General features: G+C 39.4%; 1 protein-coding gene across 2 annotated transcripts in view; it reads right to left on the bottom strand.

The window, feature by feature from the left end:
* Window positions 1–13,728, bottom strand: part of GMDS (GDP-mannose 4,6-dehydratase) — a 409,290-nt gene that overhangs the window by 81,546 nt on the left and 314,016 nt on the right. For both annotated transcript variants that reach the window (XM_041475417.1, XM_041475416.1), the window contains exon 8: window positions 1,783–1,901. In XM_041475417.1, the coding sequence (XP_041331351.1) occupies window positions 1,783–1,901 (119 nt within the window). The remainder of the gene's footprint in view (window positions 1–1,782; window positions 1,902–13,728) is intronic.

Here is a 13,728-nt window from a genome sequence, read left to right as displayed (position 1 = left end):
ATGTGAGCAAAAAAAATTAAGCGAACAGGACACAAAATTTTGAGTGTTAGGAACAACTTAATCTAAAGTAATCCTTTAATATCCCCTCTATAGCAGAAGCTATTAATATAAGCACTTTCACTTTTATTTCTGGCCTTGTTATTTTCTTTAGGTTTTCTTGAGGACTTAATTTGCTTTCTGAAAAACGCATGTTGAATTGTCACTCTTGGGAAATGCTGAGACTTCTTAGACCAGCGCCAAAGCAGGGAGTTCAGTTTTAAACTAAGGGATAAATTTAGTGACATCAAAAGAAAGTGTGATGTGGGGAACATCTGCAAATAAAGACATTTAGCTAGGTACCAACCGTTACATATCAGCTTCTAATTATAGGTAATCAAAATTTTAAAATTGAAAGAGTTGTTCACCAAACATTCATTGTTGCTCTGACAAATAATATTAGACAGGGAAATGGTAGTTCTCCAAATCGCTAGAATTCTTACTCATATGGAGCAGTTGAATTTGCAGCATTTTCCTATCCATTCTTACTAGGCAGAATTAGCTTATAAACACAAGAAACAAAACTATAAAAACAGAAGAAGAATTAAGAAAGACAAAGCAATTATTAGATCTCCTTCCATCTCCCCTTTAGCCTCTCAAACCTCAGTACTCTAAAGGTATATGGGACAATGTGTGATTACTAGGACATCTTGCAATCAAGAAATGTGAAAAACATGGAGAGAAGCTTATTCCCCAAACCGAGCTTTTGGGTTAGAAATACTATTTATACGGTCTCTCTCTCCCTCATCAGAATTTTTTTTTTCTCAAAGTTGATGCCAAAAATTGAAACCAGACTAAAAACTCATTGAGGAGAAAATGTTATTACCTCCCCAGCCACCCACTGGCTGTTCAAATAATATTGTATATATCTGTGCACTTCTGCATATTTATTGAATTTGTCAAGTTTTTGTTCCCAAGTAAAACTTATTGGCCCTGTCAAAAGTTCACCAGCTGCACAAGTGACTTTGATGGCCTGAGGAACAGCCCTGGCGCTAGCGTCATGGAAGAGCCTGTGGCTTTCCTCTCCCTTTTCCAGCTGAGATTGGTATGTTGATGCATGGGGCCCAGAGAAGATACAGAAGGAGGGAAATTGAAAAAATAATAAACAATAAAAATATAAATTACAGAAAGCGCTCACCAAGCCATCCTGGTTTTATTATACGGCCTTGGGAAGGAATTTTGTATTTTCAATCAAACTATGTGGAATATGCATTGTAAACATTCTGCACCCACTGCTCAACATTTCTACGGCTTAGTAGGAGAAGAGCTGATAAAATGTGGAGCGGTTTGCTACATGAGCCATGCAGTGTGGCTGATGGGCTGTCACCTGGAAAGAGCGGGGCTGGTAGGTGTCACCTCTTCAGATTGCAGAGGGTGGGAGCAGTACTGTGGGGATCTGGGGCACAAAACAGAGAACTGGGCAGAAAAACCCCTCTTGCAGGAAGGCGCTAATCAGCACCCTAGTACTAACATCTTTGGAAGGGCTTCCCTACCCCAAGACAGGGAGAACAAAGAATGAAGACTTTGATAAAAAAAATTCAGATTAACCTTTTTAGCTTATAATCTAGAGGGCAACACTAGACATATCTGCTGTGGCAGCCATTTATGCATGAAAGGTTACAAGTAGAAAGTGAGGGGAAAAAAAAAAAAAGAAAAATATAGACAAAAAATACTCTGTTTTGTTACATCAAATGTGAAAGGCTAGAAATGTTCAACCTGTGGCTACTCTCTCATCCTCATACTTACACAATGGTTTTCCCAATGTGTTTAAACGACTTCTCCACAAATTCACGGACACTGTGGACCTCCCCAGTGGCTATGACAAAGTCCTCAGGCTCATCCGTTTGCAGCATCAACCACATGGCCTGCAGAAAGATAAACAAAGTCAGATTCAGTGCACATGTAAGTGGCCTCTTTGGTACATGATATTGTATTACCGCATTTTTGATTTGGAAATAACTACATGTACACACGCATACCCCAAGCTGGGGAAATTAGCACTTTCTTTACACAGTGGCTATTAACCAGTTCAGTGCAACTCTGAAAAGAGTTCAATTATTTCTTATTACAGAAAACAGTGCTGTATTTGATTTTCAATTTGTTTCACAGCAGGAGTTTCTGCAGGGGAGACTTTAATATGTTTACTTTTGAACACTGAGACTTGGTTTAGTGCTCATGAGCATGGATTCACTTGTTTAAAGCACTGCATGAATTGACATTGATATGGGGAAAAGATCAAAATTTTGTAATGTTTCAGTCCAGAGTGCTGTTGTCCGTCTGCTACAGAATGATGTCAAACACACTGAAGCATGAAAATATGGATCCTTTTGGCTGCTTTTTCTGCCACATTTGTTTTGCCTAAGCTGAGATTTTAATTAAAAGTACATATTTAAAAAGGTATTTAACCAAGTTAATCTGGCTTCCCTACTGAATATGTGTTGAATGTTACATATTAAAGTACTGTAGAAGAAACTTTTGACACAAGAATGAGAAAACCCTGGTGGAAAAGAGACACAACCATTAACATCAGTTTCAGAGGACTGTTCATGCAGCAAGAGTTTCACAGTGTCTTTTGAAGCAAAACTTCATCTGATTGCCAACATATTTGCATTTCATGGGACCAGCTTTTAATTTCCACAGCAATGTCTTTCACAGAGTCCTCTCCCACAAACAACTAATGATGGGTGGGCGCCATCTCAGAGGGCTGGCCAGCTAAGTCAGCATGAAAGCTGGAAAGCAGATGGGAAAGAGGTATTCAAAGAAAGACATGTGTGACTTGTCTGAGATACCACCGCAGGTACATTTCAATTTTCTGATGTGCAAGGCAGTGCTCTAGTGACTGGACTGTTTGACTGCATAGGAGGTGTAGGTGTACAGAATAATTATTACTTTAGATCAATCAAAATGATGCAAACGCTTCATTTCCTTTGGAGAGGAAAAGGGAATACCTGTATGGCATGATCCTTGTTTAATAAATAACCAGAAAAGGGAAACAAAATAAATCAACTCTCTCTCCATATGGTAAAAAGTACTGTCATCCTCTCACATTGTAATCCACGATGCTATTTGCATTGACCTCTTCACATCACCTTTAAAGAAAACAACTTTAGTAGGTCCCTTGATGGTAGTGGATACTCTGCAAATCAGATTAATAAAAGCTTTGGGATAACCCAGTTTCTTTTGGTAAATACCACCTGAAATATTCAATTTTTCCTCTCCATTCTCAATAAATCAGTGTCCTGCATAGCAAGGCAATACATTCCACTTAAATGGTTAGAGTTGCGAGACATTTTTCTTTACAGTATTATTTTATGCATCTTCCAAAGTTTTGACAAGATTTTATTAACATGGTCCTTTTGGACCTTTTTACTTCTTGAATGTGCATGGAAAGCTCAGTTTTGGGCAACTGCTGCGTAAGTCCTTGGCATAAATTATAAATTGTGCTTTAGGGAGATGACCTGCTGGGCAGGACAATGGCAGCAACTTTATTTTTCCTTTCCAGGATTGAACATCCCAGCCAATGACGCAGAAATACCCGAATGGCTGATGAAACTCATCTTGTGGGCAGGAGATGTCTTAACTTGTATCTCTCATATGAGCTTTTTTGGAACACTGGGGTTTCCCTGCTGATTTGAGAGGTCACCGTAAATCACCAATTTCTGTTTCTCCATGACTGGACAAGTCTGCAAGATTCACAGTAGCAGCAGCTGCACAGAAAGGTAACAGGAGTATCTAAATAAGTGCTTGATAGTTTTGGTTCTCCCAGCCACTAGGATTCCTGATTTCACAGACCTTCAGGCTCCCTTAAGCAGACTAGCTGAAAACAACACTTCTCCTTGTATGAGAGGGCACTACTTGGGCAAATAAGGATTTCCAACGGTAGATAATCAGTCAATCAAGGGCAGTGGTTCTCCTCCCAACTCTGGTGGATGTTTGCTGTACATAATGAACTCCTTTTCTTGCCCTGACACTGTAGTGTCAGTTATATTGGAGAGAGATGCAACAACAAAATATCATTTATTGGTAAAAACTCCCCCTTACCCAAAACTGCTACACTGGTTGACTGAATATGCAATTAGCCTAAGCACCTGCTATTTACTATGTTGGTGAAGTAATGTTAATACTTCTAAGCAGATGCAGAATCAGACTTCTAACAATTTTTGCCACCCCTCCTCTTTTAAACACCTCTGTATTGTAATTCCTTTTACACAGTTTCAATGCAGGCACTTATGCCAAGACATTCAACAATCCAGGGAGTATTTAAAATATTTATGCATTACTTTTCGTATTAATGTGAAATAGAGTTGAAAGTTTCCCTTTACTCTAAACCATACCCTACACTGAAGGAGGCAGCTGCAAAATCCTGACAAAAAACAGCCTTTGACAGTGGGCTCAGTGAGGTTTTATGCATTTGGATTTATCAACTCTTGTCTACCATTTCAAAAAGCAAGCAATCACTGTCTCAGCAATGCGACTTAAACTGCAGTAAATTTAAACAGGATCAGCTTAGAAATGATCAAACAATGCAGAAAGAGTTGCTAAAAGTGATTTTTGCTTCAAATCCTACCAGGAAAGAATGTTTAGATTAATGGTTACTTCAGAGTCTATCGCTGTTGGTTCTTTTATTTTTTCTGGCATTCACAATTGTTGGCACTTAGAGTCACCTCAATCCAATCAGGTATGAAAGAAATTAACATGCTAAAAATTACAAAGCAAGTGATAGCTCTGTTTTGCTTTGAATGGGTCTGCATGAACAGTCTGTAAAAAATGCCAAGGCAAGCCAGAAGAGAGAAAAAACACTGAAGAAGTTCCACAGTCAAAATTATATTTCCTCAGGTACAGCCCATGACAACCAATAAAACATCCATGTACAGGCAGTAGCTATATCCTTTCCCTACATCAAGTGCCAGGAATGTGATACTCCTCACATCAGACTAATAAAGGTCCTTGACCTATGAATTTCTAGGCATTTCCTTTAAGAATTCATATTGTACCAGACTCAAGGCTGAGAATGAGAGGAAGGGGGGTGATACAGCTCCAGGTTTATTTGTCATTACTGAATGGCTTACTGGTTTTAACAGAGGGGAAAAGCTTTGTTTAAATTTCCACTGAAAGTAATTAATGGTTATTGACTGGCAAATGAAGAACAGGTGACACTCTGAATTAGAAGATAAATGATCTCATGTTCTAGCGTGATAATGGGTTAGTAATTGCTACAAAGCCTCAGACTAGTGCGTCCCATCATAATGCTAGATCATGTCCAGAACACAAAGGCCTCTGTGTGAGAGGTATTCAGCCGTTCACCTCCTGATCCAGCTGCAGAGTGATTTGCTCCATTTATTCTCTGATGGACTGCACAACCGAGGCAAAAGTTCACCCATTCTCACCTTCCTGTTCACATGCTGAACCACCTGACCCATGACATGGCTGAACTGGGATAAAAACATTGCCCAGCTTTGGCTCTTGGGTATCTTTTAACCATCACAAGGTCATATATTTTAAGAATTTTTCTGCTGCAGGAACTGAGAATTGAGGATTTTCCTGTATTTCTTTGTAAAGGCTTTTTTGGATGGGCTGACAGCAAGTAAAGAAATTACTTGTTTTTGCTTCTACCACCCTCTCCCTAATTTTTTGCTCATCCAGATAACAAAATATGCATTGATGTTTAAAAGGAGGAGAAAATTACCATGGAAACAATTCAGGCTTCAACTCTCTTAAAGCAAGACTCTTCCTTAATGGCAAAAGTGACAAAAGAGCAAGACTCTTCCTTAATGGCAAAAGTGACAAAACATGTTTTTCATATTTGAATTCTTTTTGGCTCTGGTCTAGTGAGTCACAAAGTCTAAAGGCACTTCTATGTCATTTACTTTCAAAGACAGAAACCTAAAAGGAGATACGTAACTAGTCTAGCAAGCAGACACACTTTTATGATTATGTGGACTAGGATATCTGTTCTGCATGCCTGAACTCCAGCCTCTGCCAAAATCTTTCCTCTTTCATCTTTCCCCTCTACTCCTTTCTCTGTATAAACCCCTGCCAGAAGTAAGCACCATTTTCTAGCAATATATCCAAAATATCAACCAGTCTTCTCCCTGCCCAAATTTCTTTGCTTATGCAGCATTTGCATGTGGGCTAGTAAGTGGAAAAACCCGCGTTTGACTAACACAACCCCCACACAGATACATTTTGTGCATGCCACTGCCACTATGGTTGTGATGTGTCTGCTTGTCTTGAGAATCTAGAGTATGTTGTAGATGTGTTTCACCATTAACTTCCAGTCTAGCATCCCAGTAAGAAAACATTCATTAACTGGGCTGTCATCCATGGATAACAAAGATCCGGTAGTTGAGGTTATGTTTAACTCCATATATTTGAGACTTTTGTTTCACTGTCTGCTCTCTCTATGTATAGTTAAAACGGGCTCATAGTCAGGTATCTTCCTATTCAAGAGCAAAAATAAATTCAACTTTTAAGATTTTAAATCAGTTGATAATCTCTGCTCTAGAAATAAAAGACTTTTTTTTTCAAAAGAGTAAGTATAAAGCCTTATCATATGTCACATCCAATTCAAGACCCAAAACAGATATGACTGAACAGGTCCCACAATGGGATAAATAGGAAATGTTCCTGTTGGAACTAATTACTATTGCCTTGCACTGCTACATAGCAGTTCTTTCCAAGACCTATACTGTAAAAAAAACACTTTCATACATATTTCTAGGTGTTATGCAGAGAAATTCTGACTTTGTATTTGCCACACATGGAGAAAAAAAAATGAAACCAAATCAGTAACGTTTACTTTAGGAGATGGAACAGATAGTACAGATAGTTGCAGCCTGATGCATAATGCATTGTCTGTGAGTTTCAGAGGCAAAGAAGCAAAGGCTGGTGAATGTCTAGCTCTACTTGCTTATCACTGTGGAAGGAATGGGTTACCTCAAGGCTGTCAACAATCAGGGAGCAATTTCTGACTAAGTCAGAAACCATCACCACCTGGAGAGACCCAACAGTACATTATCACCATTTATAGAAATTCTGTCTTTATGGTATTCCATACTCTATTGTCTAGAAGTGGGCAGAAGCATTCAGTGGGTTGGATATGGTAGTCTAGTGATCCCAAACATAGCTATCCTGCTGGGGTCACCACTGAGAAGGAGAATTGAGCATTTTGGGCCAAAGCATGATGAGCAGGGACGTGGGAGCAAAGGAGAGCCTTCTCCCCATATGGCGAGCACAAAGGCCTGGCATGACTGCTGTTGCTGTGTGCATCATGAGGGACTGTTCCATTTGTGCCACAAAAGAGAGGGCTATTGCACCACCTCCCTCTCTGCATTGTCCCAGCTCAACTGCACTGGCATTGATAGAGGCTGCTTGGCATGTCCCGTGCCTAGCGACGTGTGGAGATGTCATGCCCACGCACTTCCTGCCTGCCTGGGATGTGAAGCAGTTCCAGATGCCATCACCCAGCTCCTCCTGACACAGCCCAGCCAACTGGCTGTGGTTTCTCAAGCTGCTGCAGAACTGACCACAATTGATGGTCGTGCCTCAGAAAAGTGAGACGGGGCATTGACTCAGAGCTCTGTACCCAAACCGACTCCCAGTTTATCTGTTTACTCACTTTTGGCGGGGCAGAGAAGGAAGAAAAGGTGCTACACTGGGGGCTGAGTCACGCACATCTGATTGACTTCTGCGACTGTTAAAAGAGTAGGTGTGTCCTGGGTGTACCCCGTAGGCATCAGAGTCTGTTATATAAGGAGATTATGTAAAGACACACTGAGACTTACGTGTAATACATAGCAGAGAGAGGAAAAACAATCTTCTTACACATTTTGCACACAACAGGGGCACAGCACACATGGCTGAAAAACACCAGCGAAGCTGAAGTGCAGCACAAAATTGTTGTGATCACAGTAAATTGTAAGATTCCCCTGCCTGACAGCCAACACACAAAAGTGTTGGGCATGATCCCATGCTCCCTGCCACACAGGGAGTTCAGTCTAGAGTAATGACTATTGCTTTAGTACTTGTTTCTGACAATGTTATAGGTCAAGGCAAGCACGGCAGGGAGACTCTTGCCAAAGAAAACCACAGGGATGTGCTGCCAGGCATGCTGATACTCCCAAGAAGCCAGTGACAGCAGGAATATGGGAGTATGCATAATCAATGTATTACTAGGCTTTTCTCCCCCTAAATTACAGCCTTTCTTGCTCAGCTACTTAAAAAGCAAGGGTGCACGCCCAGTAAGTCAGAACCTTACTGGGCTGTCACAGTTTGTATTTGAAAGACAAACATAAGTTCAGGATTAAACTCATTGTCTATCATTGCAATTGATGACTTTTCACATGCTCAACCCTTTCTCTAAACCTCCAGCAATAGAGGTACTTCCCAAGAAGCGCAGGACACGTCTCTTCCTTTCTTCTAAAGAGTCATCATCCTGTTTTCTCAGATTACTAAAAATCACAGCGTTGGTGCAAGATCTGTTGCTCAAGGAACCTCCATTCATGAAAAAACCCTTCTGTACACCATTTGAGTATCTATCAGATCTCATCAGTCTAAATACATTTTGATATGCTTCTTCCTTAACTGTGTAATGCTGAACATAAGGACTCCAAAGTCTGTGTACAAAGTTTTTCCTTCAGCTGTGTCTTTTCTGCTCATGCAGAGGAGACATTGAGTACTTATGACATGGCAGCTGCTTCCATTCAGAAGAGTGACATTTGTAATCCATAGACATCACTGACACAAAAAAATATAAAATGGGAACAGATTTGAGAAGAAAACAATTTCCTCTGAGAGAAAAAACACATCATTTGATAAGAAACAATGGACAAGTTACCTTGAGAATCCCAAGAAAGTAAACAAACAGCAAGTCTCCCAGGAGATAGTATGAGATAGGGACTCATTTTATAAACTTTCTCAGAAATTTTGAAGTTTCAGTTGAGGAATTTCCACAGAAGCAATTTGAAGCATGCTTGCTGATTTAGTCAAATCCTATGATTTGGCTCTAGAGGTGAACTTGTTCAGAGCACAACTGTGTTCAAGTCCATGGTATTTTCTTTGAAGTTGAAAGAGTATAGTTGATACATTGAAAGATAATAATCCAACAATTACAAAGTTACTAAGATAATAAAATACCTGATAATCTTTGTGGACCATCTCAAATGAAAACAATATCAGTGTCTTCTGAAACAAAAGCCCTCACATCTGTGGGAAATACTAGGAAATACTGTCTAACTTCCCTCTTGTAAGTAGATAGGCCAGTTGTTTTACAGATCTCAGGGAGGACTCATGAAATTTTAGTAGGCAGTTCTATTAATAAAAACCACAAGAATTATAATCCAGATAAATCTTAAAGGTCAACCTTCGCTGTTAACGCAACACGATGTTTCTCACATGGACCTCGGGTGAACACAAAGTTCTCATTGTGTTATCAAAAACTAAATTGCTCCTTTTTTTTTTTTCCTTGTGTCACTGAATGTCAAAATATTGTTCTTTCAATATATGGAAGTATTTGTATACAGTTTTATAACTGATCTTTAGTTGCTAGCTGGAGGCAAAAAAGAAACAGTAAAGCTGCTTGTTGGGAAACCTCAACCAACAATGAAAATTAATATAGTCCTTTTTTCCTGCCAAAAAGTTTTGAGCAGATTTTTAGGTCCACAATGGTTTGTTTATTCTTCAAGTGGTTAGATTGGAAGTGACATGTGTGACACAAAGTAAATTAATGAAAAAATACAGAAAGGATGCACATATGCTCTGTTTCTTTCATTTTAATTTTGGAGGATATTGTCACAATTGCTAACAAAGAGCTTCCTAAGATTCTTTTTAAGAGAAAAGGGAAAGAAATTCAAAGCTAAAAAGAGAGGAAAAAAAAAAAAAAAGAAGAAGAAAAATCTGGATTGCAGAAAGTATGTGAGAGTTTTAACCACTCAGATTTGAATTACATAGACAAGACTATAGAACAAATATATGTTTCCCAGGCTCCACCTAGCAGACAATTCGGAAAGATATTTGACCCGCTTTCCCCTCCCTTTTTACCCTTCCAGAATTAATTTTCCCTGCTATTTTTATATGAATGTAAGACAAAATACCTCTTCACAAAGAGGCAGACTCCCATTTGACAGGATTACTCACTGCTAAAGTAAAGGGTTGTACCCAGGTTGCGGTGAGGGCAGTGAAGTCTTAGGGACTCATGCCAGGAAGGGCTGGTTGGGGCCATGATCTAACCACAGGAAAATAGATGAGGCTTTCAAGTCAAGTACTGGCATGTTCACTGGAGCAAAACTATCAGCCTCAGAATAATGATCACAATGTAGATATTGATCACAAAATGTTTACAGTGCAACATTTGACTATAAAAAGATCCTGGTTCCTGCTTCCAACACCTGTTTACCTCCTGTTTCTTTCCGGGATTGCTTAAGCACTTACAGCTAAGCACAAGCTGACTTGTGCTCCTTTTGATGGGGGTCAGAGGGACAGCATGATCTATGGGCCAAAGTACTACAGATTTCCACAGAAATAAAAGTGTTGTTATCCATACCACGACTCAGAAAATTATTTTCTCTCTCCAAATCTTCCTTTCCTTTCCTCCTACCCATCAAAACTGCCTCTGCAGCTTGCTAGCTCCTCTACTCCAGGTTTGTAGGTCTGCCCAGTGCCTATCCAGTAACGGGTCCTGGCTCAGGTTAAACCACTACTTGTACTCTAAAAAAATTGCTAAGAGCAGCAGAGAACTGCCAGAGCACAGGCAGATAGGTTCAGACATAGTAAAGCAGCGCTTCATAATATTTATAGATGTTTGAGGGTATAGTTGGGAAGGAAGAAGAGCAATCTTTTAGGACAGTAAGAGTAACAAAGCAAGAGCACTGAGACAAAATTTATGAACAGTATTATTGAAAAAAAAATGCAGGGAGAAAGAGTCATTAACATAAAATTAATCTGAAATTTATTTCATAATTTATATTTTCTCCTCGAATTTCCAGAGTTCTTGCTTCACACTTTTGAGCATCATGCATTTTCTTCTCAGACTGCTATGAGTTTCCAAAGGTGATACAGTCCTGAATATTAATCTAAAATAATTGAATTGAAATGTTAATTTACTCCTCTTGAGAAAAATATTTATATTGATTGGGTTCTTTAAAATTAGAATAATTGTCTGAGTAATCTGTGTAAATAAAGAGCCTGCTATCTTAAACATATCACTGAACTTCACTTTTTGATTTTATTGCAGTTTTCAGTGCACTGGAGTTGAAAGTAAGAAAGATTTCCACCATTAAGTGATCATTACTTATGAGACAGTGTTAAAATTGCACATCAGGCGCTGTTTTACTAACTACAAAAAGCAAGAAGTCACCTGAAAAAAGAGAAAAAGGATGCTAAAGTAATGTCATTCCTGGTACAATGGAATTTTTTTCTTTTCCTTTACCAGAACACTTCAGGTGACAACATTTTGGAATTTGATGCTAAATTCTCCTGGCTGAGTACAGACTGAGACAAGCGCACGACTTTGATGCCTCGGGGATACGGTAATGCAATACAGAGGGATTTATTTTCTTTTTTATTTTTACCTCATGTCACAAGTTCAATTTTAGGCCAACAGTACCCAAAACAGCCACCATGTGATACAGCAGCTTATGCAAAGAGTCTGGCAGTTTTAACCCAAGCCCTGGGACAGAGGAATCTGCCTGGCAGACTTGCTGCCTCAGTGTTAACACTACAGTTGCTCTGACCAAGTTCCTCTGTGCTCAGGGTTGGGTACCAGCTCGTGGCCTCTGCCATCCCAAACTGGGTCATGGAAATCTCAGCTAAAAAAAAGCAAAATGATCCCAGAAGCAATAGCAAAATGATCCCAGAAACCAAAGGATGTGTTTTAGAAGTCTGGCTGTGCTGTACAGATGTGAAAAAGCAATGTGACGATTACTTTTGAGCATGCTCAAAAATACATTTGGAGGGCATTTTGCATTGACCTTTCCTTGGCTTGCTCTGGCCATTCTGATTCCACCAGTAATTTGTAATTACTGTTCCTGTGACAGCAGTCAGTTGCACCAAATCCTGCGTCAGGGAAAGAGAAGGATCTGCACTGAAACCATAGATACGGCTGCTCTCCATGGGCTAGTGTCAGAATGGGATAGAAAATTTTATTCAGTTTGTTCCCAGCAATAAATACAATCCTGGCATCCTGGATAAATCCTTCACATAACAGCATGTGTTCTTTTATGCACCCTGGGAGCGATTCTATTTAAAGCCATGGAATTGTGGGTGTGAGACTGTAAGCACATCCACTTACCCAAAACAAAATTAAAACCTGTCTTATATTAGAGTCAGGAGAGCTGTTACGAAAAATGCAAACCATATGAAGTTTTAAGTATACTTATGTTTTTTATCTGTCTCTGTGTAGCATATACAATTGACTTTCACTGCCTGAGATGAAGTGACGACAAGTGTTTTACCATATTATTACAGAATACCCCAGTAGCATTATCACACTTCAACTTTTGCGTGCAATAAATCTCTGCTACACGCATGTCAGAAGTCATTGCTCATATCACATCCAGACAAATTAAGAGCCCTCCCTCCCCAGTGGACATGAACGAGACTCCACACACTAGGTATCCTGCCATTAAGGCTGGAATAACTCCTGCAGGTCAGACACCGGGAACAGTGTTCCCACACGCATTACTTGGCAAGGGCCAGAGGTCTGTTCTCAGGCAAATAACAGTGGCACAGGCATGAGTCATTGCAGAATGCAATGGATTTAGCACCACAATGACACCATCATCCCTTATATGCTGGTTTCCATATGCAAGTCTCATTCAATTTTTTTATTCTTCTTCTCAGAGATTTATAGCTCAACTGCTGAAACATATTTCACATGAACACAACTCTCTCTTCTGTATATTTTTGTAGTAGCTATACCATATACCATATTCTAATCACAAGGATCCAGCTTTAGGTCCAGCCTGCTTATTGGTTTCAGTTTGGTCCAGCAAAATGATGAGCAGTGTTCCAATCTCAGCAGTGTTAATCACTCTCTTTGGGGACTTCACTAAAGCATTTAATCTTACAGCCCAAAATTCTGCTGTCTGTGAAGCTGGAGTTATAATACTTATGCAACTAGAGTGCTTCAAGAAAGTTAAGGGCAGCACAGACATTTTATCATGAAGTGCATTATTTGTTATATAATTAAATTTGAATTGGCACTTTCATAGTAAAAGGTGGGAATTCAAACATTCTTCCTTAATACTGACTAGCTCTGGAGTAATTAAAGACAAAGTAGCAAGGAAATGTAAGGATGAGATCACACAGCAATCACTGTTAGATTACATTCTCCAAAATTCAACATAATAGATATTTCTTGAGATAGTAGTGAGATAACTACTCAGGTGATCAAGATATTAATAACCAAGCAACACTGGTGTGTTTTGCTCTCTTGCCTATACTTCAGAAAATTTATTTTTTCCCTTTTTGCAAAATAATTGAAGCAAACTTGTAAATTAGCTCTTTGAATATTCTCCCAGAATATTCAGACACAGAAATATTCTGTCCTGCAAACCATGCCTAATTCCAGCTTCATGTGAAATCAATTTCATTAATTTCTACAGCCTACCAACATAAGAGAGGAAAGTGGGGCATGTAGTTCATGTCACTGTAAGTAGCTGTCTTATGCCACAGTCTTTTCTGCATTTGACCCAA

The sequence above is a fragment of the Pyrgilauda ruficollis genome, unplaced genomic scaffold, assembly GCF_017590135.1.
Source record: "Pyrgilauda ruficollis isolate IOZ18807 unplaced genomic scaffold, ASM1759013v1 scaffold35, whole genome shotgun sequence".
NCBI lineage: Eukaryota > Metazoa > Chordata > Aves > Passeriformes > Passeridae > Pyrgilauda > Pyrgilauda ruficollis.
This window is presented reverse-complemented; position numbering and strand designations above follow the sequence as displayed.